This window comes from Haliotis rubra, unplaced genomic scaffold, assembly GCF_003918875.1.
Source record: "Haliotis rubra isolate DU_JTF1 unplaced genomic scaffold, ASM391887v1 Scf660, whole genome shotgun sequence".
Taxonomy (NCBI): Eukaryota; Metazoa; Mollusca; class Gastropoda; order Lepetellida; family Haliotidae; genus Haliotis; species Haliotis rubra.
The window spans coordinates 461002-486395 of record NW_025767369.1 but is presented as its reverse complement, the minus strand read 5'-3'; the positions used below and the strand labels follow the sequence as shown (position 1 = coordinate 486395).

The 25394-nt window shown below is 41.4% G+C and overlaps 2 protein-coding genes across 5 annotated transcripts; both read right to left on the bottom strand.

The window, feature by feature from the left end:
* Positions 1 to 203: 203 nt before the first annotated feature.
* LOC124257467 lies at positions 204 to 15024 on the bottom strand. Of its 4 annotated transcripts, none has more exons than XM_046691531.1 (7): positions 14919 to 15024; positions 14388 to 14608; positions 13567 to 13609; positions 1929 to 2116; positions 1190 to 1380; positions 704 to 896; positions 204 to 351 (listed from the first exon to the last, which is right to left on the bottom strand). In XM_046691531.1, the coding sequence occupies exons 1-7, from the start codon at positions 14963 to 14965 to the stop codon at positions 254 to 256; spliced, it is 981 nt and encodes a 326-aa protein (XP_046547487.1). In that variant the 5' UTR covers positions 14966 to 15024; the 3' UTR covers positions 204 to 253. The 4 variants fall into 4 exon arrangements, with proteins under 4 accessions (XP_046547487.1, XP_046547489.1, XP_046547490.1 ...); XM_046691533.1 differs by having other exon boundaries at positions 14789 to 14926; XM_046691534.1 differs by lacking the exon at positions 14919 to 15024 and adding an exon at positions 14820 to 14914.
* Positions 15025 to 21108: 6084 nt separating this feature from the next.
* Positions 21109 to 24384, bottom strand: LOC124257447. Its single transcript, XM_046691502.1, has 6 exons — positions 24167 to 24384; positions 23746 to 23797; positions 23123 to 23310; positions 22709 to 22899; positions 21568 to 21760; positions 21109 to 21217 (listed from the first exon to the last, which is right to left on the bottom strand). Exons 1-6 carry the CDS (start codon positions 24378 to 24380, stop codon positions 21120 to 21122), a joined length of 936 nt encoding a protein of 311 aa, XP_046547458.1. The 5' UTR covers positions 24381 to 24384; the 3' UTR covers positions 21109 to 21119.
* Positions 24385 to 25394: the final 1010 nt, after the last annotated feature.

Sequence of the window (25394 nt, the reverse complement as noted above, 5' to 3'; positions counted from 1 at the left end):
AGATATTTATATGTGAATGTGAATATGTACTTGTATGTGAAAGATGTATCATGTTATTGCTTTGTGTATTGCAGGATGTCGTTACCTCTCTTGCTACCTATGCAACTAAAACAAGCCTGTGTTTGGGCGTCCTTTATAAGATTCTCACACTTCTTCCTTCAGGTACGGCTTGTGTTGTGACAAATATAGATCAAATACATCAGTATCAAATTTTGTTTGTTTTATTTGTTTTTAATGCATACAGTCGAAGCATTTAGTTGGAGCCGAGGGTGTTGGTGATAGTCTTGACGGCATCCTTGCCGGTGTCGACGATCTTCTGGAGAGTGGGCTTCATGTTTCCCATGGTCTGGGCTGAAGCAAGAATACAACTAAATTTTACCGAATCTAATATCAAGTGATCGATTTGAAGTCATTGCAAAAAGGAATATAAAAGGAAACTGTGTTCACGACTGGGTTTTATTGTTTTTAACAAGTAAAATTTTACGATGATATTTTGTTCCATTGAGAGCATAAGTTCTGTTTTGAAATTGAATAATTAAATGTGAAATGAATACAAACTGAATAAAAACGAAACCATGTTCCCGACTGGTTGTTTAATATCTATTATATCAAGCAACAATATAGATGAAGCTAGTTGGATTCCATTCAGAACGTGACATACTCTTTTGAAAATGATCGAGAATACAATTCCAAGTCAACTTACTCATGATGTCTCCAGCAGCAGCAGAGAGAGCCTTCAGGGCATTCTGTCCGTGTCCGAGAAGCTCAGTGGCGCTGTCCTTCAGGGCCTGGACATGTCCGGAGAGCTGGGTGCTCAGTTGGTCAAGGGTTGGCTTGACAGCTCCGAAGAGAGCGGTGGCGGTGGAGGAGAGAGTGGAGCCAAGGGTCGAGACGTGCTGACAAAAGAAAACATTACAATTATGCACAACATGTCCATTGTCCATTTCGTTGTCATGTGTACTGAACAATTTAAACTTTTATTGCAGTGTTTAATGATACGTTTGCAGCATGTCACATGATGCATTTAAAGCTTGCATGTCATGGCAAGTGTGCTGGTTATCATATGACCAGTATATTCTAAGAATTGTGATAGGAACAGTTATACTTCGTTTTGTAATGCTTGTTTCAATCATGACTGGAATATATCCTTGAATATATGTTTCACTGTGTGATTCAATGCAGTTCCTACCTGCTTGACGGCATCAACAACTGGCTTGAAGAGGGAGGCGAACTGCTGTCCAACAGAGGAAAGGGTGTCGGTCAGGGCAGATCTCTTGTTGCCAAGTTTGCTGATAAGACCCTCGGCAGCCTTAATGAGGAACTGTCCTGGGTTCTTAATGAGGGTCTCCAAAAGGGAATTCTGGAAAAGGTCGTGAAGATCTGGAAGAAAGAAAGAGAACCATCTTAAGAAAAGAAAAAAATATTATTAAGAACATCACGATGAATATACACGTTCAATATATGAGCAATGAAGGTCAATGTATGTCATAGAGCCTGTGACAGAAGAAGTTCTAAACTGATACATATCCACCAGTTGGGATTTTTCGTAACGTCTACTACTTACGACGTCAATCTCATTATCGCGCCCGTGAATATACCAGGTCTGACTAACTTCGTCACAAGGTATGGAAGCTATGAACAAAGATGTCCTGGTCGTGTATATTTGTATTGAACTAAGGTCAAATATTTTGTAATTTACAAGGACATAACAAAGTACGTATACAGTAACCTTTAGATTCAACGCTGGAATAATAAATATCTATGTGGATCTTCTTAGCAGTGAAATGTAACATGCATTAGCATAACAACACAATCAAATGAATCAACTTACTTCGTCAGGGGAATGAAACCTGAACAAAGATGTCTTAATCTGATCTGATTTGTTGTATTATTTCGGGACGTAATAATGTAGAGTTACGTGTACGTACTGACGACGTTCTTGATCTCAGACAGGATCTTGTCGAGGGGCTCCTTGAGGAAGTCCATGCTGGAGATTCTCTGGGCGATGTTGGTGAGGGAGGTCATGGCGGAGTGGTACAGGGACCCGAGGGTCTCGGACAGCTTGGCGACGACAGACTTGCCCTCAGTGACGAACTTGCTGACTCCAGTCAAGAGGCTGAACGAATTATATATAATATTAATACGGTATATCGTATCGTTATTTACAGAAATATGTAGACTTGTTCTGGCTTTACTATGGCAGTCCGTAAATAACAGGACGTACATCAGTTAATCTGCTGATTTAGGACAGGAGGACAAGGAGTCACCCAAGTCATCTAGACTGACAATCCTTTCCGCTTGGTCGCCTCGCACAGATTGCATGGGACGCATGTTCGTATTCTAGCGTGGAGGGTGATTTAAGTGAGAAAGAGTTTAGTTTTACGCAGCTTTTAGCAATATTCCAGCAATATCACGGCGGGTGACACCGGAAATGGGCTTTGCTTAACATTAATCCGGCATTGAGTTGACGACGGTACTGAGCCACGTTGCGAACCCTGAATTCTCATATCCATCTAAAATACATCGATATTAACATAAGTAAAACATACTCGGTGTCTCTGGTGGCGGGGGCACCAACGTGGGACAGGGACCCTAGAAGACCTGAAAACAAAGAAGTGACACAGTTTACAAGATTGTAGAATTTACATTAAAACGAAGGCTTCAAGTTTAAGCAGACAGGAAATGTGCTCAAAAATATTATTTATGGCATTGTGTTTTCATGTATCCTTGATCTAGGTTTGTCTGGTGTGTGATTATTAGATGTTGTCTATAAGACACTTTTATGAAACTGGAAAACGACTGGGATTTATCCTCCACACAGGTCCAATGTGCAAAGCTTCTATCGGATGTGCCCTCTAGTCCTTCATGATAACGCCCGACTTTCGTTTATACATTTGGCTTGAAACACTCTTCATCCAGTCATTAAACCAACTTATTTAAGTGACTGAGTTTAATGTACACATACTCTGAGCTCCAGTGGCCAACAGTTGGGTTCCTGCAGTCTTCAGATTGTCGACGAGGGTGTTAGCGACGGTCGCCAGGGGGGTCTTCAGGTCTTGGAACAGGTTGGTGAAGACGCTGCCGACGCTGTTTGCAACACCCTTGAGGGTGTCAACAAAGCCAGCAGCGTTGGCTCCAGACAGCAGACAGGCAATGGCGACGAAGACGAGGACCTTCATGTTGATTCTAGTTCACGACAGGTAAGTGTAGAACATATGATTTATACCGTCTTGTAAACACATTTGCACGTCAATGATCTGTTATTGGGATGTGTAAGAATTGCAAGAATGTATGGATTCGCCCAGGTGTTACCAAGTTATTGCCTACAGCTGTTTTCAATTCGGTGATTTCGGACATAGAGTTTTTGTGAATCATAATACAATTCTATTTGGGTTTGCGATTTGTCACCCAAAGCAACTACGTTCTAATTATCCATCCAAAAATGGAAAGAACCATTTTACACTGGTTCCTTGTGTCAATACAAAGGATAAGGGGATTCTTCAGATATACAGAGGCAAAAACAACATGTCCATTCTGATAGGAACTTTCTACAACAGAGACTCATGAAGAACAGTGAACGTTCAAGAGATGCTTACCTGATTCGAACGCGTTCGGAATGGCTCTGCATCGACAAACTAATTTCTTTTATAAGGGAAAACTGGTGGGAAGAGTGGCACCTTTCATGATCCTTACCCTTATCTTTGACCTTTAATCGTGGCCAGCTGTAGGGTGCCGTTACATGTCCATCGCGCCTCTTGTTATCTCACATTTCTCATGACGTGACAGCTTGTTTGTCCAGAAATATTCCAGTTATATGTATTCCCGGTCTGTAAATAATTGAAACCAGACAATCCAGTGACTGACAGTATGACAATCAATCTGAGCAGCTGGGGTACGATGACTCCATCAACCAGGTGAGCGAGCCTGACAACATGTTCCCGTCGGTCGATTTTACGAGAAGTACTGATTGTTGAAAATTTATTCAGCAGATAGTATGTGAGAGGGTTTCTTATGCTGGCTTTGATGTGAATATCCTATACATTCGCGGAATGAATACATGTCTGGTGTGATAAATTTTAATACACGAATATTGTTTTTTTGTACCAAATCTCTCATTATTCATGACAAGTCTGAATCGGACGTGACCAAGTACGGAGTGAGTGAGTTTAGTTTTCAACGCACTCAGCAATATTCCAGTTATATGGCGGGACCAAGTACGGAACATAATGGAGCATACTTTACAAAGGTTGCAATGGCGTCATCCACTTGAGCTCATCTAACTCCTTCATATTGCAATATGTCATTAAGACACTCTTTTGAAACACAAGATTATTCCATTGAAATCTGTTATGATATTTGCATCACCAGGATTTCAACAAACTAAACATCCACAGCAACGTGTATTGATTCTTACTGAGGCGTGTAAGCACGACTCATAAGATAAATGCCTAATAAATTATTTACACTGCTCTCACTGTCTCATAAGATTGATGTATATTTACACGGCTCCCTCTGTCTCATAAGATAAATGTATATTTACACGGCTCCCTCTGTCTCATGTGATAGATGTATATTTACACGGCTCTCTCTATCTCATAAGGTAAATGTATATTTACACTGCTCCCTCTGTTTCATAAGATAGATGCATATTTACACGGCTCGCTCTGTCTCATAAGATAGATGTATATTTACACGGCCCCCTCTATCTCATAAGATAAATGTATATTTACACTGCTCCCTCTGTCTCATAAGATAAATGTATATTTACACGGCCCCCTCTATCTCATAAGATAAATGTATATTTACACGGCTCGCTCTGTCTCATAAGATAAATGTATATTTACACGGCCCCCTCTATCTCATAAGATAAATGTATATTTACACGGCCCCCTCTATCTCATAAGATAAATGTATATTTACACTGCTCCCTCTGTCTCATAAGATAGATGTATATTTACACGGCTCCCTCTATCTCATAAGATAAATGTATATTTACACTGCTCCCTCTGTCTCATAAGATAAATGTATATTTACACGGCTCCCTCTGTCTCATAAGATGAATGTATATTTACACTGCTCGCTCTGTCTCATAAGACAGATGTATATTTACACGGCCCCCTCTATCTCATAAGATAAATGTATATTTACACTGCTCCCTCTGTCTCATAAGATAAATGTATATTTACACGGCCCCCTCTATCTCATAAGATAAATGTATATTTACACGGCTCGCTCTGTCTCATAAGATAAATGTATATTTACACTGCTCCCTCTGTCTCATAAGATAAATGTATATTTACACTGCTCCCTCTGTCTCATAAGATAAACGTATATTTACACGGCTCCCTCTTTCAAACAGGTCACACATCCTGGATTCCAAATATCCATGAAGTACAAACTCAGTGACTTTGTGTGTCGTGGATTTATAAAGTATTAAAATTATATAGGCTCTGTAAAGTCAAAACGTATTGCTTGTATTAAGTGCACCATATGACGTCTTCATCATTATAATATACACGTTTTACGGGTAAGACTTCCGCCCTTATCCCCCTAAATTTTAACGATGAGGAAAAATTCCTTTGAGAGTCATTTTCAGAAGTAGGACATGTCTTTCAGTACATTCAGATACAATTAAAGAAACATGTTAAAACTCATCCTTATCAGATGAGGAATATATAATCAGGTGATATGATTTGACTAGAGTGAAATTTAAGGGCGGATACGGGCTGAAGTGTTTCCCATATTACTATCTCAGGTTAACACTACCGTGAACGAGAATAATGTAAGTACCAGCAGGATAGAAAGACCAACTGTGTTCATAATACAGCAAGACTCCAGCTTTTGGCAACACTTCCTTGTGGCAATGGTGAAGTTCGCTTGTATTTGGATAATTTGAATTCATACTTATAAACTACGTCCAACAATGCTGTGTTAATCCGAGGTGACATAGAGGGATTGTCCAGCTGTGTGTGAAAGCAGGGCAAGGGAAGAATCACTATGAAGATAGTGTACTGGGCTCTCAGCGACTGGCGATCACGGCATTTGAACAAGAAGACATACGACAGTCGACTCTAATTTTCATTTTTGAACTCAGATATATACCTTGAGTCCTGTATTTGAGGGTCCATGGGAGTCATATTCTTAAATGAAGTCTTAATAGTTGACAATTGTCAACAAGCACCTTAGCTTGGATAGAAATGTTACACTGTGTGGCTAACTGTATGATGTTAATTTTCCACAACACAGCTGCACTTCATTAGCTCCAGGGTGACCTTCATGTACTCACTAGAGAGACAAATGAATTTAAATCAAGCGTGAACGGCTCAAAGAAATACCTATGGAAATTACCTATCACGTGCAGTGTTTAGGGTAAACCCAACCATTGTATATCTATATTCATGTTTTAACAAATATTAAAATTGAGAAGGGATTGTTCCAAACGCCTTCTTAAGGATTCAGTGTGACAAAGAGCATGGTACTGTTGATCCCCGGATTGTCTGGTCCAGACTCGATTATTTACAGACCGCCGACATATAGCTGGAATATCGCTGAATGCGGCGTAAAACTAAACTCACTCACTCACAAAGAGCGTGGACAGGTGGATGACTTCAGCATCGCTATAGGCCTATACTCACACCGAGTGTTCCAACAGCCCCAGACGTTCGTGCCTATGTCTTAGCACAGGTACAATCAAGCGACCTGTTTCTTTCCCCAAAACTTTCAAAGAGACTCAGTTTTGAACTTGTACAATATACACCCATATTTGTGATGAACTATTGAGGTGCCGCTACATGTGTTGGTTATGGTTACCATGACAGTTTGCATGTATATCAAACCGATTCATTGTATCATCACTATCTGGTAGGGATTCAATAAGTCTACCCGATTCATTGTATCATCACTATCTGGTAGGGATTCAATAAGTCTACCCGATTCATTGTATCATCACTATCTGGTAGGGATTCAATAAGTCTACCCGATTCATTGTATCATCACTATCTGGTAGGGATTCAATAAGTCTACCCGATTCATTGTATCATCACTATCTGGTAGGGATTCAATACGTCTACCCGATTCATTGTATCATCACTATCTGGTAGGGGTTCAATAAGTCTACCCGATTCGTTGTATCATCACTATCTGGTAGGGACTCAATAAGCCTACCCGATTCATTGTATCATCACTATCTGGTAGGGACTCAATAAGTCTACCCGATTCATTGTATCATCACTATCTGCTAGGGATTCAATACGTCTACCCGATTCATTGTATCATCACTATCTGGTAGGGGTTCAATAAGTCTACCCGATTCGTTGTATCATCACTATCTGGTAGGGACGCAATAAGCCTACCCGATTCATTGTATCATCACTATCTGCTAGGGATTCAATAAGTCTACCCGATTCATTGTATCATCACTATCTGTTAGGGATTCAATAAGTCTACCCGATTCATTGTATCATCACTATCTGCTAGGGACTCAATAAGTCTACCCGATTCATTGTATCATCACTATCTGCTAGGGACTCAATAAGTCTACCCGATTCATTGTATCATCACTATCTGGTAAGGATTCAATAAGCAAATGTCCATAATACTATTTTATATGTTCTGGACTGTGGAAAAGACGCTTTTATTTCCTATATGAACATGCAGGAACACCGTGGCGACAACTGTGTATTTGTCGAATAAATGTCTCTGGAATAACTACTGACGTGTTAAGGTATTTATTCAAGTGTACAAAGTGTTCATTCTGACGTTCACTACATGTTTTCAATATTTGATTTTGACATAGTAGTTTATCGACATTCTCCAAGTGACATTGTATTATCCGATAAACGTTGACCTGTTCTGACCTTAGTAAGTCACATATACTAGTTGCATCAAAGGTCAACAGCTCCACTTGAACGCGCTGACCTCTGTTTTATATGGAGACCTACAATTAGTATGGACAAATATATGTCTACTCAGATAAGTCAAAGGCATGACAAGTCAGAAACATGACTTATAATGAACAGTCCACTGAGTTAGTTAAAAGTTTAATTATGTTCATATGATATTCTTTGTGCTTGAGTTCAGAAAATGTGGGATCAAGCACCATGCCTATTGTGTACCTAGGTAGGGTGGAGGTCATATTATTCATTATAGGGTGGATCTATAAGTAAACTCGCACAATGCTGACACAAAGTGATCCTAACAATATGCTGTCACCTCTGCCTGTATGTGGGGAAATAGACGTAAGCAATCACCCACTTGTTAACCGTGCCGTGGTTGAAATGGACGATTAACCTTTACAAAATGAAGGCAATATCCATGTCATATTTTGAAAAATGGTACAAATGACATTCATTGTAAGTTTGGACTGATACAACATATATAGTTTAACTCAATAACGAGGATGTGATGTCATTACTGTAGCAGTCTGTAGTAGTCTGTAGTAGTCTGTAGTAGTCTGTAGTAGTCTGTAGCAGTCTGTAGTAGTCTGTAGTAGTCTGTAGTAGTCTGTAGTAGTCTGTAGCAGTCTGTAGTAGTCTGTAGTAGTCTGTAGTAGTCTGTAGTAGTCTGTAGCAGTCTGTAGTAGTCTGTAGTAGTCTGTAGTAGTCTGTAGTAGTCTGTAGCAGTCTGTAGTAGTCTGTAGTAGTCTGTAGTAGTCTGTAGCAGTCTGTAGCAGTCTGTAGTAGTCTGTAGTAGTCTGTAGTAGTCTGTAGTAGTCTGTAGCAGTCTGTAGTAGTCTGTAGTAGTCTGTAGTAGTCTGTAGCAGTCTGTAGCAGTCTGTAGTAGTCTGTAGTAGTCTGTAGTCTGTAGTCTGTAGCAGTCTGTAGTAGTCTGTAGTAGTCTGTAGTAGTCTGTAGCAGTCTGTAGCAGTCTGTAGCAGTCTGTAGTAGTCTGTAGTAGTCTGTAGTAGTCTGTAGTAGTCTGTAGCAGTCTGTAGCAGTCTGTAGCAGTCTGTAGTAGTCTGTAGTAGTCTGTAGTAGTCTACATACATGGCAGCTGGGGCTACAGTGCAGTACACTATTTTGGTTTTAGAAATCATGGGAACACCACTGAAGATCACATCAAACTAGACTACTTGTGTGTGTGTGTGCGTGCGTGCGTGTTTGTGTGTGTGTGTGTGTGTGTGTGTGTGTGTGTGTTTGTGTGTGTGTGTGTGTGTGTGCGTGCACACACATATATGTGACAAGAAAGACTTGTTGTTGGGTGGAGGCAATGTACGAGTCCCTTTCCGTTTCATTTGGCATGAGGTAGACATCGTTTTTGAAAACGGGTAGAATGGTGATAAACATAGCATGGTGTAGAACGTCAGTGAGAATACGTCGACTCTTTTGAATTTGACGTCAAGGAAGCATTATTTGGGTCTGTGACACCGTGCCCGTAGGCTTGTGGACAGAGCGGACCCATACACATAGAGATCCACACGGCACACACACACATATATATCTCTTTGTCTCCCTCTCTCTCTCTGTCTGTCTCTCTCTCTCACACACACAATCAAACATACAGACGTCATACACACACGCCTCTGTCTCTCTCTCACACACACATGCACACGTCACACGTCTCTGTCTCTCTCTAACACACACATATACACGCGTCACACGTCTCTGTCTCACACACTGACATATGCACGTCACACACACGTCACGCGTCGCTGTCTCTCTCACATATACTAGTATACACGTCATACACACACGTCACACATCTCTGTCTCTCTCTCACACAAATATTTACACGTCACACACAGACGTCAGACGTCTGTCTCTCACACACATATACACGTCACACACACACGTCTGAGTCTCTTTCACGCACACATACGCACGTTACACATACACGTCACACGTCACTGTCTCTCTCACACACACTCACACAGTGCGCAGTGTGTTTGGCTGGCGAATGTTTTCAGACGTGTTATGTTTTGGTAGCGGTGGCACTTATCCTGGTCAAATCCATTGACTTTCGTTATCTTCCAGCTCCGACTTTTGTATCAGGGTGGTTCACTTATAAACTAATGTGATACTTTGATAACCTTGTCCTGGTGCACCAGGGTCATACAAGGGATTGATACAATACAAGGGATTGATACAATAGTTTCCAATGAGAAAAATAGCATCCGTGAGTAGAAGCAGGTGCAGGTGTTGCCACAGACAATGAAGGCAGGATTTTCCTGTATGTGTTTATTGGTTGATTTATTGAGAGCCCAACAAAGTTTCTAGGGTCTGCTGAAGTGATGTCTGACCTGTAGAAGCAACAACAGAAAGGAGTACAAACAGCGAAAACAGATAATATATTCAAGTCCTGTTTCATAAACAGGGGAACCGTGACATAAAGAATATAGACGTTTCGTTATGAACCAGTTTAAAAACCCAATCGGAACGTTGTTAAATGATATCCCCGCGTAAAGTAATTCTGTGTTACGAATCAACGAATACAGGGAACTAATTGTTTCGAATCCGAAGTGATTCACACAACTCACAGGTTACATCCTGCTGTACCCTCACAGATCACTGTACCCTTACAGATCACTGTACCCTCACAGATCACTGTATCCTCACACAACACTGTAACCTCACAGATCACAGTACCCTCGCAGATAACTGTACTCTCGCAGATAACTGTACCCTCACAGATCACTGTATCTTTACAGATCTTTGTACCATCACAGATCACTGTACTCTCGCAGATCACTGTGCCCTCACAGATCACTGTATCCTTACAGATCTGTGTACCCTCACAGATCACTGTACCCTCACATATCCCTGTACCCTCACAGATCGCTGTACTCTCGCAGATCACTGTACCCTCACAGATCACTGTACCCCCGCTAATCACTGTACTCTCGCAGATCCCTGTACCCTCACAGATCGCTGTCCCCTCACAGATCACTGTACCCTCACATATCACTGTACCCTTACAGATCACTGTACCCTCGCTGATCTATGTACCCTCACAGATCACTGTACCCTCACATATCACTGTACCCTCACAGATCACTGTAACCTCACAGATCACTGTAACTTCACAGATCACTGTACCCTCACATAACACGGTACCCTCACAGATCACTGTACCTTCACATAACACGGTACCCTCACAGATCACTGTAACCTCACAGATCACTGTACCCTCACAGATCACTGTACCCTCACAGATCACTGTACCTTCACATAACACTGTACCCTCACATATCACTGTACCCACACAGATCGCTGTACCCTCACAGATCACCCCTCACAGAACACTGTACCCTCACAGATCACTGTACCCTCACAGATCACTGTACCCCTCACATAACACTCCTCACAGATCACTGTACCCTCACAGATCACTGTACCCTCACAGATCACTGTACCCTCACAGATCACTGTACCCTCACAGATCACTGTACCAGATCTCCCTCACAGATCACTGTACCCTCACAGATCACTGTACCCTCACAGATCACTGTACCCTCACAGATCACTGTACCCTCACAGATCACTGTACCCTCACAGATCACTGTACCTTCACAGATCACTGTACCCTCACAGATCACTGTACCCTCGCTGAACACTGTACCCTCACAGATCACTGTACCCTCGCAGATCAATGTACCCTCACAGATCACTGTACCCTCGCAGATCAATGTACCCTTACAGATCACTGTACCCTCGCAGATCACTGTACCCTCACAGATCACTGTAACTTCACAGATCACTGTACCCTCACAGATCACTGTACCCTCACAGATCACTGTACCTTCACATAACACATCACTGTACCCTCACAGATCACTGTACCCTCTACAGATCACTGTACCCTCACAGATCACTGTACCCTCACAGATCACTGTACCCTCACAGATCAATGTACCCTCACAGATCACTGTACCCTCACAAATAACTAGCATTTGTTTGAGTTCACCCTGCACTTATATTTATCTTCATAGACTGAATGGTACATCACGCCATTTTCAATATGCTTACAAATGGTCCAACAATAGTCACGTTTACAGCGGTATATCTGAATTGTGTTGATGATATAAGCGTATTTGAGTAGAATACAATGACACCGGGAAGAGACATAGGCTTTTCTCTTCTGCCAGTCGATCATATATGATTCATATATATAGCACTGTGAACCCACCAGCCATGTCTCCAGCTGCAGCAGCGAGTGCCTTCAAGGCCGCCTGCCCGTCCTTTACCAACTCGGAGGCGCTGTCCTTCAGAGCCTGGATATGCTCACCAAGGCTTGTGCTCAGTTGGTCAAGGGTTGGTTTGATAGATCCATACAGCGCAGAGGCAGCGGCGGAGAGGGTGGATCCTAGATTGGCCACGTGCTACATACAGTTGTCTAACTATAGTTCATGATATATGTAGAAATAGTTCATGGACATTCTGTCACTGATTATGTTTCCAAAGTTGAATATTTTTGTTCGGATCAACGTAAATTCACATTTACGTACATATCTATGGTATCGTTAAAATTATATATTAATTGTAAGAGACGATATATTTAGTTCATTTAGATCGGTTGCATTCACAGGGTTCTATGAATTACTGTCCGTACCTCTTTGACAGCCTGAATGACAGGCAGGAAGAGGGAGGCGAACTTCTGTCCAATTGAAGCCAGCGTGTCTGCGAGAGCAGATCTCTTGCGGCCAAGTTTGCTGATAAGACCCTTAGCGGCATTGATGAGGAACTGTCCTGGGTTCTTTGTAAGGGTCTCCACAAGTGAGTCCTGGAAGATGTTGTGGAGACCTGAACAACATAAACAAAATTACTCGAATCAAGTACTTACTTTTCAGATACAGTAAAATGAAGATACGGCTCATTAGTATGATGCGAGTGTTTCCAAGAACACTGACTTAGTTGTAAACCAACTGTACCCGTTGGACGCAGGAGGGACTGTGTGCATGTTGTTATTAGTATATCCTGGAACGAGCTGGGTTACAATGATACACGCGCTAACGTTTTTTCTCAACGATTAGGGGTCAACGGAATATCCACTCACAAATGCCTCCCTGAAAGTCGTGTGTAGGGATCACAACCGCCAATAGGACTAGGAGCAGGGGGGGGATAGTTACTCACCATACAGCAAGCTATTGGTTAGAAGGATAGATAAAGACTATAAGTAACATGAATGACCACTTATCAACCTCTCTCTGAAAAACAAGAACTCACCAACTACATCGGCAATGTCGGTGAGGATCGTGGACAGGTCATCCTTGAGGAAGTCCATGCTGGTGATCCTCTGGGCGATGCCAGTGAGGGCTGTCATGGCGGAGTGGTACAGGGAGCCAAGGGTCTCCGACAGCTGTCCAATCACCTGTTTCCCTTCCTGGAGGAACTTGCTGATACCACCAGCGACGCTGTTGAGCACGGGGACATTGAAATATCGGGGAGAAGGAAATACTGGATATATATCTTATAGTGAAACTGTGATCAGTCAAGTTAGTGCATACGAGATAGAAAATTATCGTTATCGAAGGGAATTAAGCATACACCATGTATACAGTCAATATAAGATATGCAGTGTTGAGAGACTTAATTATTGGTGCATGTGATTACTGATATTTCATGACAGTACCTCACTTCCCTTTTGCCGACATTAGCGAGCGAGCCTAGGAGACCTGTGAACGAGAACAACCAGAACACAACTGTACATGTTTAGTCCTGACAGTGTATGTATACAGCAGATATTAAACCTATATTATCAATATCGCTTCCAACATCCGATTGGTATGAAGATGTTGACGTGTCGAAGTATGCATCGTTGTAAGAGACCTCGTCATCATCTATTATAACATTTGTCAAGGGCACGAAGTTGACAGATTCTATGACAGTCGATTTCACATCAGATAAGATGACTTTCACAAAGTATCAAACATCATGTCTTAGCATCATAGGGATCCATGGTATTCCTGAACAACAATTTACGCGTACCAGTGAGTATGTGAGTGAGTGAGTATGGTTTTACGCCGACTTCAGCAATAGTCCAACAATACCACGACGCGGGACACCAGAAATGGGCTTCAAACATTGTACACAAGTGGGGAATCGAACCCGGGGTTTCAGCTTGGCAAGCAGACGCTTTAACAATTAGGCATTTCCACAACCCCGTTCCAGTGAAAACACGTTTGTATGGTTAGACGTTTTTACATGTTTTACGGACATATAACATGGATGATAGTTTTAGTTAAAAGGTAAGTCACTTCGGTACTGGGAACAAGGAGACGCTATGCTTAACGGTGTATGATTTGTTACATTTCCTTCTGGCAGGTCTAAAGCACACACAATTGAATCGGGGCTGGCCAAAGACGAAAGTATAAACATCGTCATCTTTCTCTGATACTGCCAACCACTCAGTGACCGGTGAAACTGGGTATTTATAACACAGAAAGGACTTACTCTGAGCTCCAGTGGCTAGCAGCTGTGTACCCGCAGTCTTCAGGCTTTCCACTAAGGCGTTGGTAACGTTTGCTAGTGGAGTCTTCAGATCGTTGAAGAGGTTTTTGAAGAGGTCACCGATGCTAGTCCCAAGACCCTTGAGGGTGTCAAGAAAGCCAGCTCCATTGGCTCCAGACAGCAGACAGGCAACAGCAACGAAGACGAGGACCTTCATGGTGAATCTAGAGTACAATGTGAACATCGGCAAAAGTTTCTTATGATGGCTGGAAGTTCTCTATATGCAGTGAAGGAGACATCCACATGTATACATGCTACTGTTGTAAAATTAAATCAGCTTAAGAAGCATGAACAATTAGCATAAACAGCTTTATAGTTGTATTGCTCCAAAACATAGTTCTTACGAGTATTAAAAACCATGAATCGTAAACTGACGTGGGACAGCTCAGCTAATTATTAATGTGCATCCAGGATTTCTTGAGCTCCACGCCTATACCACACACATCGATCCTTATGAACAATTGCAAACCTCACCTGAGATGAGACTGATGAGCAGTGGACAAAAACAGTATCAGCTTCATATATATAGCCAGGACAATATGGTAGTTCCCATGCGCAACAGCACACTGCACATTTGGTATCGTTTTTATTTAACCTGGAAAACGCTCCTTGTTTCTCTTATCAAAGGCGTATGACGCAGTCATACTGTACATATCCAACAGAGACTGAGAAGCAACCAGGTACTCTCTTCCACAATTTGTGTAACAAGTTTGACGACCCAATTCGAACACGAAGGAATTCCTCATCTCACATTATTGCATGGGACGGACATGTGATTTCGTGTAATATTTGTTGGAAGTCCATAAGTGTCCGACCTGACCTGAACAAGAGAAAATATAGTGAAAATATAGCAGAACTGAACCTTAACCATTCGGGAAAATGTTAGAACTCGCATGCATACATATGTTTTCTTGGGAATTCTGGACATAGGGTTGTTGAAACTGTTACTGGTTTATGTCATTAACATGAACTTGGTAGTCCTCGCATGCATACACATGTGTCTTGGGAATTATAGACATTAAGATGATAAAGATCTGTTTAGCCCCTGTGCTCACCAATCAAGACTTAATGGTTTATTGCAAGATTAAATTTCATTTGAGACGTCCTAGCAGTAATTATTAGATGTTCTAGCAGTAATTATTACATATACACATATGTAACGTAAGCTGAACCTGACAAAGGACACAGACTGGTTAGACTTATTATTACCTGTAGTGGGTATCACTACCTCTGAAGTTGACACCTTGGGAAAACAAGCAGTTATGATTTCTTGGCGTTTAAGCAGCATTTCGACAGTGATCCGGTCCATATAATATGTCGACAATGTTGCAGTTGTCTGTATCTAATCGTGTATTTGTGATAAGACTAACCCAAAGCTTACAGTAAATGTCAGTGTTACTCTTTGACTCTCTCTGTTCGTCCGACTATTCCTTCATGGTGTTGCCGTTATAATAGCATGGTGTAGTCATTACAATGACTTGAAGGAATAATATTTGGTTGATTTTCAAAAGCAGTCGACAGTAACGGAATCGCTACTTTAGGCTGATGAATGTATTCGCCTATATTCGAGTTGGAGGCGTGTCGTGAATGCAATGTAGCTCACCTGTATGTCTAGTCAGTTTTTTACCTTGCCAACAAAGTATTCTCTTTAAAAGATATATACCGACCGCTGATCTCTGACTGACTAATGTCCACAATACGCCTTCTCGAGCAATGAGGCCATATCGTAAATAAGTATTGAACCTCTTAAGAATATTCAGGTGTCACTATTTTCGGTCTTTTCCCGACACGTGTATTATAGCAGCGAACGACTACAGCACACAAACAGGCACGTCCATAACGTCACTTGAACTGTAATCATAGTGAGCTAAAAAGCGACAGGTTTTGTTTGAGGCCAGATATGGTCAACGTAGGCCTAGCAGTATGGGCAAGTTCGTACGCATCCAAAAAATTTAAGGACCACCCAAATTTTCAGTATTAAAGTCCTTAATAGTTCATATTATGATCTATATCATAATTAAATATGAAATATGAGATGTTCCTTAACTTTTTTGGTTGAGTATTAGGGTTTCAACGAGTCAATTTTCTTGGAATCAAGTACTCGAGGGGTCTAACTCGACTCGGAGCCGAGTTTTCGAAATTCATACCTTTCAAGCAAACGATAGCGTAACTGGCATGGCATTACACAATACGATGTTTGTGTTATCAATGTTGAAGTTGGTTACTTAGTAATACACATATACTATCAAAAAAAACGTAGGGGATATCGGACTTTGATGGCTGATGAGGGGCAAACAGTGAAGACGAGAACGGAACAAATAATGAAGAACTGTTAAGGGACCATATGGAATTTTATTCAATACATTTGATAATGCCAAAGAAACAAGGACATTCTGTGGTATGGGTCAAACTACACCAAGGGTCAAGCTGCAAATTTACCATACGGTAAAAACCAAGTCAATAATGGGTAAATCCCCATCTGTTGGCCAAACAGGCACGGATCCGACGTGGCATACTCCTTATGAGGCGTCGCAAGTCATTTTGATTGAGAATATTCCAATCTTCTTGCAATGCAGCAGCAAGTTCTTGGATAGTAGTGGGTCGTTGTTGACGTCGTCGTAAGCGCTGTCCAAGCATGTCTCAGACATGCTCGATGGGCGAAAGGTCTGGACTTAAGATGACCATGGTAATCTGGTGATATTCTGCAGTTGGAGGTATTCAGTGACAATCTTGGCCCTGTGACATCTGGCGTTATCATCTTGGAAAATGAAACGGCGGCCATGGCGTCGAGCATATGGCACAACACGGGCTGCCAGGATGTTGTCCCGGTAGTACTGACCTGTGACACGTCCAGCAACAACATGTTAGTCCGTTCTTCCAGCCGCAGGGATGCCACCCGACACCATTACAGACCACCCTCCAAAACGATCATGCCTAATGACGTTGACATCGTGGAAACGTTCATTACGTCTACGCCAAACCGTGTTACGTCTAGCAACGAAGTCTAACACGAATCTGGACTCATCAGAGAACATTACATTGTTCCAACGTCGATAATTCCAGCGTTGGCGTTCTAAACACCAAAGACGTCTTGCCCTAATGTGACCATCTCTCAAACAGGGGATGACACGAGGACGCCGTGCGTTTAATTGACCACTGTGCAGTCGATTTCTGATGGTCTGGTTAGTCACTCTAACACCAGCACCTGCGTGCAGTCGATCTCTAATCTGATTGGCTCTTATGAGACGATTTCTTAAGGCTGTAGTACGGATAAATCGATTCTGAGCCGCAGTTGTCGCCTGTGGTCTACCTGAGCGTTGTCTGTCGTTGACAGATTATGTGTCACGGTATCTGGACCATAATCTACTGATGACGGACTGTGAAACGTTCAAACTTCGTGCCACATCGGTCTGTGTTGTGCCGACCTGTGGCATGCCAGGGGCACGTAATCTTTCATCTCGAGTAAGTCTGCGCATGTCTCAAAGTTGTTAACAGAGTTCTAAAACAACCAAATTGATGTTTGCACATTCCAATTTCCTCTGTTAATGACGAGAAACGTCACATCCAACATCGTGCAAATTTCAGGTTCAACCCCCATGATCATCACAGATAGCACGTGCATATTGTTGGCATGTCAGTGCTGTGTTGTGGCGATAATTTTTTACGGAAAATGATTACTCTACGTTTTGGGTAAATAGCCGATCATACAAGTTAACACTTACTTTTCCGACTTGATATGTGCAAATGAAATATCCCCGTTTGGGCGCTTTTTTCTACGGGATAGCATATATCTAATATCAGTTTAAGGCATGACATGTGTTCCGACCATACAAGTTAACACTTACTTCATTCCGACTTGATATCGTCATGCGTGACGTCCGAATGAATACTTGCCTAACCATTTCGGTCAGCATCAGTAAAGTGAGCTGATCTGATGTTTACATGACAAATGCTTTTTTGAGGTTCTGGTTCCACTCCCTGCATGACGCTGTGATAAACCGCACATATGGCATTTGGGTTTTTTCTTTTCACTATTCAGATCAAAATAAGCCAATACATTTGATTTTTTATCTTTCTCCATGTCCATGTCAGATGGGTTAACGAATTCATGGTACACAGAACTCAGTATGTCAGTGCCAGTGGCTATCAAGGTCTGGAGCTCCACAGGGCTGTGTTCTTCCACCCTTACTCTTCATTTTGTATATCAATGACTGTTACTTGTCATTAAATGACGTGTTTACTGTGAATGACGCCGCTGTTTCTGGCCAAACTTCTGATTCTGAACATAATTATCGTCAAGGCATTGAAAAAGTTCTATCTTGGTGTAAAGACAGTTTTCATTTCCTGAATGCAAAGTAAACTAAGGAAATGGTGGTTGATTTTAGGAACTAAAGGAGGCACCTCCACACTCCCTTATATATTTGATAATGCAGAAATTGAAAGAGTGGACCATTACAAATATATCGACGTCATTTTAGATTGAAAACAAACTTTCCAAAATAGTTAATACGGCCAGCAAAATTGCTGGAGTGTCTTTCGAGTATATTCCCTCTATCTGTTAGCCAAGGTTGTCAAAAAGGCAACTAAAATTAGAATTGATAGATTTGGTAGTTCACATATATCATCTCACCATATTGAACTGCTTCCTGGACGCCGCTTTCAATTACCTTTCCTCGAAACAAACAGAGCTCAACAGTCCTTCATACCATCCAGTATTCGTGAATGCAACAAATATTTTGAATCATCATCATGTGATTACTACTAGAATTATTCAGACATTTTACCTATGTGGTTAACTGTATTGTATCATGTCATGTCATGTGTATAACCAGCAATCGTTTTGTGCATGTAAATAGTGTGTATATTTTTGTGTATATATTCATTTTGAGACCGTTTGGGCGCATATGAATTTTCTACGGGATGATAGAGTTATATGTTATCTTAATATCAGACGTTAACGGCCGCTCATGCTTAGCGCATGGCAGAGAAACTGTCTGCAAAATGGTTAGAGTTATCTTCCCTTATCGAGTCCTCGAGTCTAGCTAAACCCGACTCGTGCTCGAGTACTCGAGTACCCGTGGAAGCCCTATTGAGTATGCATGGACGCCATCCGAAGTGAATACTTGCCCGAACCATTTCGTAGCTCAGTGACAGAGGTGCACGTAAAACACGTTTAAAGTGAGCTCGATATTATTTTAACAACAGTTATGAAAACGGCCTCTGTTTTGACGCTCGGCTTTCCAGAACTAGAGCCATTGTTGACGATTGGTAAGCAAATGGTTATATTATGTTGGAACTGTCATGATTCTGGAGAGGTTGTTGAGTTAAGATAACGGTAAATGAATATTTTTACAGTGGAAATGAAATGCACACAGTACAAAAGTACATGACATGTGTTCTCACGGTTTGATATCAAATACAGAGGTTGATATAAGTGTCTTGACCAATAGTATATTACTCATCTTCTTGTATGTAAAACCTCATTACACTTAGCTGGTACCTAACTACCGAATAAAGCATTTGGGCCTGTCCAGTGCTATTCTGTACAACTTCCAGGTACAGAGATCAGTGAAGGATGCCCTTGGACAGATGTCCATTGATGTTGATGATGTCTGGCAAAATAAGGTATGCTGAAGAGAAACCCGATATTGCAACTTCTGGTCTGAAAAACAATTATGATATCCCTACCACATACATCACTTTCAAGTAACCGTGTCTACTTTTTTCCATGTTTAGCCAAATCAAAAATGGGCTTATATTTTGTTTGACTTTGGAAAACTATCCCGCACACTGTTGTCTGTCTTCTGATGGATTGAATACATCGCCGCAGCCTCGCCCGCATCAGTGGAAACTTGTTCCCACCCAATATTAATATCCGTCAGGTAGGGTGTGTTCCTGTGTCTTATGTTACCATGTATGTGTTCTGACTAATATAGATCACATACATCACTATCTAGTAACCATGTCTGGTTTGTTTCATGTTCAGCCAAATCAAGCATGGATGGATACTGTCTTTTGTCAGGCAGTGCATGTTGAAATATTTTATACATAAATAGATATAATGCCGAGCAGGTTGTGGTTTCTTGCCTTAGAAAAACATCTGTGTTTCTTTGATATTGCAACACTATTACAAATCGGGACTTATTTAATTCAATCTCATGAATGTCTTTGTGGTACGTTTGCCTATGACATTGTTAAACATGTATTTCTTTATTGTAATGAAACGCAGTATGAAAGAGACAAATTGATTGAAGACTTAATTGACATTCTTGATGTAGAAACGTTCAGTAACCTCTGGAATAATGATGACGATATATTGCTCTGTTTACACTCGGGGATCATCCTTCTCAGTGCACGAAGACCGTCGAGTATGAAACATGGGCAATGTGCATAAGTCGAATATGCAGAACTATTAAGTTGTGGAAACGATATTTCTATGAATGTGTATAATTTCTGACATGTGTAAATACCATTCCTATTACTGTACATCCATATAATTCCATATTGGTTTACTTGTTGTAATGTACCTGTGAACCTTGTATTTATCTTCATATGCTATGGAGGAAATAAAGAATATCTATCTATAAATAGACATAAATTCCGAATTTACTATGTAAAATTGACAAAAAACACATATTTTGTTTTATTTGTTTTTAATGCATACAGTCGAAGCATTTAGTTGGAGCCGAGGGTGTTGGTGATAGTCTGGACGGCATCCTTGCCGGTGTCGACGATCTTCTGGAGAGTGGGCTTCATGTTTCCCATGGTCTGGGCTGAAGCAAGAATACAACTAAATTTTACCGAATCTAATATCAAGTGATCGATTTGAAGTCATTGCAAAAAATATAAAAGGAAACTGTGTTCACGACTGGGTTTTATTGTTTTTAACAAGTAAAATTTTACGATGATATTTTGATTCCATTGAGAGCATAAGTTCTGTTTTGAAATTGAATAATTAAATGTGAAATGAATACAAACTGAATAAAAGCGGAACCATGTTCCCGACTGGTTGTTTAATATATATTATATCAAGCAACAATATAGATGAAGCTAGTTGGATTCCATTCAGAACGTGACATACTCTTTTGAAAATGATCGAGAATACAATTCCAAGTCAACTTACTCATGATGTCTCCAGCAGCAGCAGAGAGAGCCTTCAGGGCATTCTGTCCGTGTCCGAGAAGCTCAGTGGCGCTGTCCTTCAGGGCCTGGACATGTCCGGAGAGCTGGGTGCTCAGTTGGTCAAGGGTTGGCTTGACAGCTCCGAAGAGAGCGGTGGCGGTGGAGGAGAGAGTGGAGCCGAGGGTGGAGACGTGCTGACAAATGAAAACATTGTCATTATGCACCACATGTCCATTGTCCATTTCGTTGTCATGTGTGCTGAACAATTTAAACTTTTATTGCAGTATTTAATGATACGTTTGCAGCATGACAAATGATTCACAATTGGCTCGTCATGTCAAGTGTGTGTTTGTTGTCATATTTTAACCGTTATGATATAAACCGTTGTGCTTCGTCTTGTAATGCTTACTTCAATCATGACTGGAATATGTCCTTGAATATATGTTTCACTGTGTGATTCAGTGTTTCACTGTTTGATCCAATGTTTCACTGTGTGATCCAGTGTTTCACTGTTTGATCTAATGTTTCACTGTGTGATCCAGTGTTTCACTGTGTGATCCAATGTTTCACTGTTTGATCCAATGTTTCACTGTGTGATCTAATGTTTCACTGTTTGATCTAATGTTTCACTGTGTGATCCAGTGTTTCACTGTTTGATCTAATGTTTCACTGTGTGATCCAATGTTTCACTGTTTGATCTAATGTTTCACTGTTTGATCTAATGTTTCACTGTGTGATCCAGTGTTCCAATGTTTCACTGTTTGATCTAATGTTTCACTGTGTGATCCAGTGTTTCACTGTTTGATCTAATGTTTCACTGTGTGATCTAATGTTTCACTGTTTGATCTAATGTTTCACTGTGTGATCCAGTGTTTCATTGTTTGATCTAATGTTTCACTGTGTGATCCAATGTTTCACTGTTTGATCTAATGTTTCACTGTTTGATCTAATGTTTCACTGTGTGATCCAATGTTTCACTGTTTGATCTAATGTTTCACTGTGTGATTCAGTGTTTCACTGTTTGATCTAATGTTTCACTGTGTGATTCAGTGTTTCACTGTGTGATCCAATGTTTCACTGTTTGATCTAATGTTTCACTGTGTGATCCAGTGTTTCACTGTGTGATCCAATGCAGTTCCTACCTGCTTGACGGCATCAACAACTGGCTTGAAGAGGGAGGCGAACTGCTGTCCAACAGAGGACAGGGTGTCGGTCAGGGCAGATCTCTTGTTGCCAAGTTTGCTGATAAGACCCTCGGCAGCCTTGATGAGGAACTGTCCTGGGTTCTTGGTGATAGTCTCCACAAGGGAGTTCTGGAAGATGTCGTGAATATCTGGAAGATGAAGGCGTCGTTTTAGTTTAGATTCAACGCTGGAATAATAAATATCTATGTGGATCTTCTTAGCAGTGACATGTAACATGCATTAGCATAACGACACGATCAAATGAATCAACTTACTTCGTCAGGGGAATGAAACCTGAACAAAGATGTTATGATCTGATCTGATTTGTTGTATTATTTCGGGACGTAATAATGTAGAGTTACGTGTACGTACTGACGACGTTCTTGATCTCAGACAGGATCTTGTCGAGGGGCTCCTTGAGGAAGTCCATGCTGGAGATTCTCTGGGCGATGTTGGTGAGGGAGGTCATGGCGGAGTGGTACAGGGACCCGAGGGTCTCGGACAGCTTGGCGACGACAGACTTGCCCTCAGTGACGAACTTGCTGACTCCAGTCAAGAGGCTGAACGAATTATATATAATATTAATACGGTATATCGTATCGTTATTTACAGAAATATGTAGACTTGTTCTGGCTTTACTATGGCAGTCCGTAAATAACAGGACGTACATCAGTTAATCTGCTGATTTAGGACAGGAGGACAAGGAGTCACCCAAGTCATCTAGACTGACAATCCTTTCCGCTTGGTCGCCTCGCACATATTGCATGGGACGCATGTTCGTATTCTAGCGTGGAGGGTGATTTAAGTCAGTGAGAGAGTTTAGTTTTACGCAGCTTTTAGCAATATTCCAGCAATATCACGGCGGGTGACACCGGAAATGGGCTTTGCTCAACATTTATCCGGCATTGTGTTGACGACGGTACTGAGCCACGTTGCGAACCCTGAATTCTCATATCCAACTAAAATACATCGATATTAACTTAAGTAAAACATACTCGGTGTCTCTGGTGGCGGGGGCACCAACGTGGGACAGGGACCCCAGAAGACCTGAAAACAAAGAAGTGACACAGTTTACAAGATTGTAGAATTTACATGAAAACGAAAGCTTCAAGTTTAAGCAGACAAGTATGTGATATGCTCATAAATATTATTTAGCTGGCATTGTGTTTTCATGTATCCTTGATCTAGGTTTGTCTGGTGTGTGATTATTAGATGTTGTCTATAAGACACTTTTATGAAACTGAAAACGACTGGGATTTATCCTCCACACGCGTCCAATGTGCAAAGCTCCTATCGGATGTGCCCTCTAGTCCTTCATGATAACGCCCGACTTTCGTTTATACATTTGGCCTGAAACACTCTTCATCCAGTCATTAAACCAACTTATTTAAGTGACTGTGTTTAATGTACACATACTCTGAGCTCCAGTGGCCAACAGTTGGGTTCCTGCAGTCTTCAGATTGTCGACGAGGGTGTTAGCGACGGTCGCCAGGGGGGTCTTCAGGTCTTGGAACAGGTTGGTGAAGACGCTGCCGACGCTGTTTGCAACACCCTTGAGGGTGTCAACAAAGCCAGCAGCGTTGGCTCCAGACAGCAGACAGGCAATAGCTACGAAGACGAGGACCTTCATGTTGATTCTGTAATGAATGGTTGAAATGGTCTCAATCTACATGTAAGATGGTCTATAGTTACTTCTCCCATCCTAATGGCCATTACAAATTGTTTTGTGTAGTGAGAAGTGGGACAGTGGCGCTTCCCTAATAACTATTTGAATATGACTTTTACGAAAGGTATTAACAACACGTATGTTTCACGTTAAATAATTCGAGAATGATTAGTGACGGAAAACCGTGACCTATGACGAAACATATGTTTTTACCTATTTCCGTTCTCTAAACAATTCTCTAAACTCTCTTAACCTCAGATGTAATATTTGTCATAATACTTTTATTCCTCATCTGAATTGTGTTCTGACTTCAACTCTCGTTGCTGACGTGGTGTCATGCCTGGATATATAACACAGTTCTCGAGTATCAGACCAAACCAATTCCATTGTGCATGCAAGGCTCAGTAGCAGTGAAGGATATCTGTATGGTACACTGTCAAGCACTGGCGACATCTCGTGGAGGGGGCAAGCATGGCCTCCAAAAAGACATGTCTTGTTTACTGTACATTGCTATTGTGAACATTATTGTTACGAGTGAGTGCGTGAGATTAGTTTTACTCTGCATTGTGCAATATACCAGTTATATGGCGGCGTCTGTAAATAATCGAGTCTGGACCAGACAATCTAGTGAACAACAGCATGAGCTTCAATCTACGCTATTGGGATACGATGACATGTGTCAACCAAGTCAGCGAACCTGACCACCTCGATCCCGCTAGTCGCCTCTGACGACAAGCATGGGTTGCTGAAGATCGGTTCTAACCCGGATCTGTATCGTGTTGGTTTGTATAACATTTGTCATCCTTCCAAATATACAAATCAAGCATCATGGTCTTGTCTTCATAGCTGTGGTCATAAGCTGATTCCTTGAATGATTTATGTGGGGCTATGAAATGGTACCAAGCACCATCAGCTACAACCAGAAAGGGATCAAGCCTACTGTACAAGAGGAGCCTCCAAGAAGAGATGACTTACCTG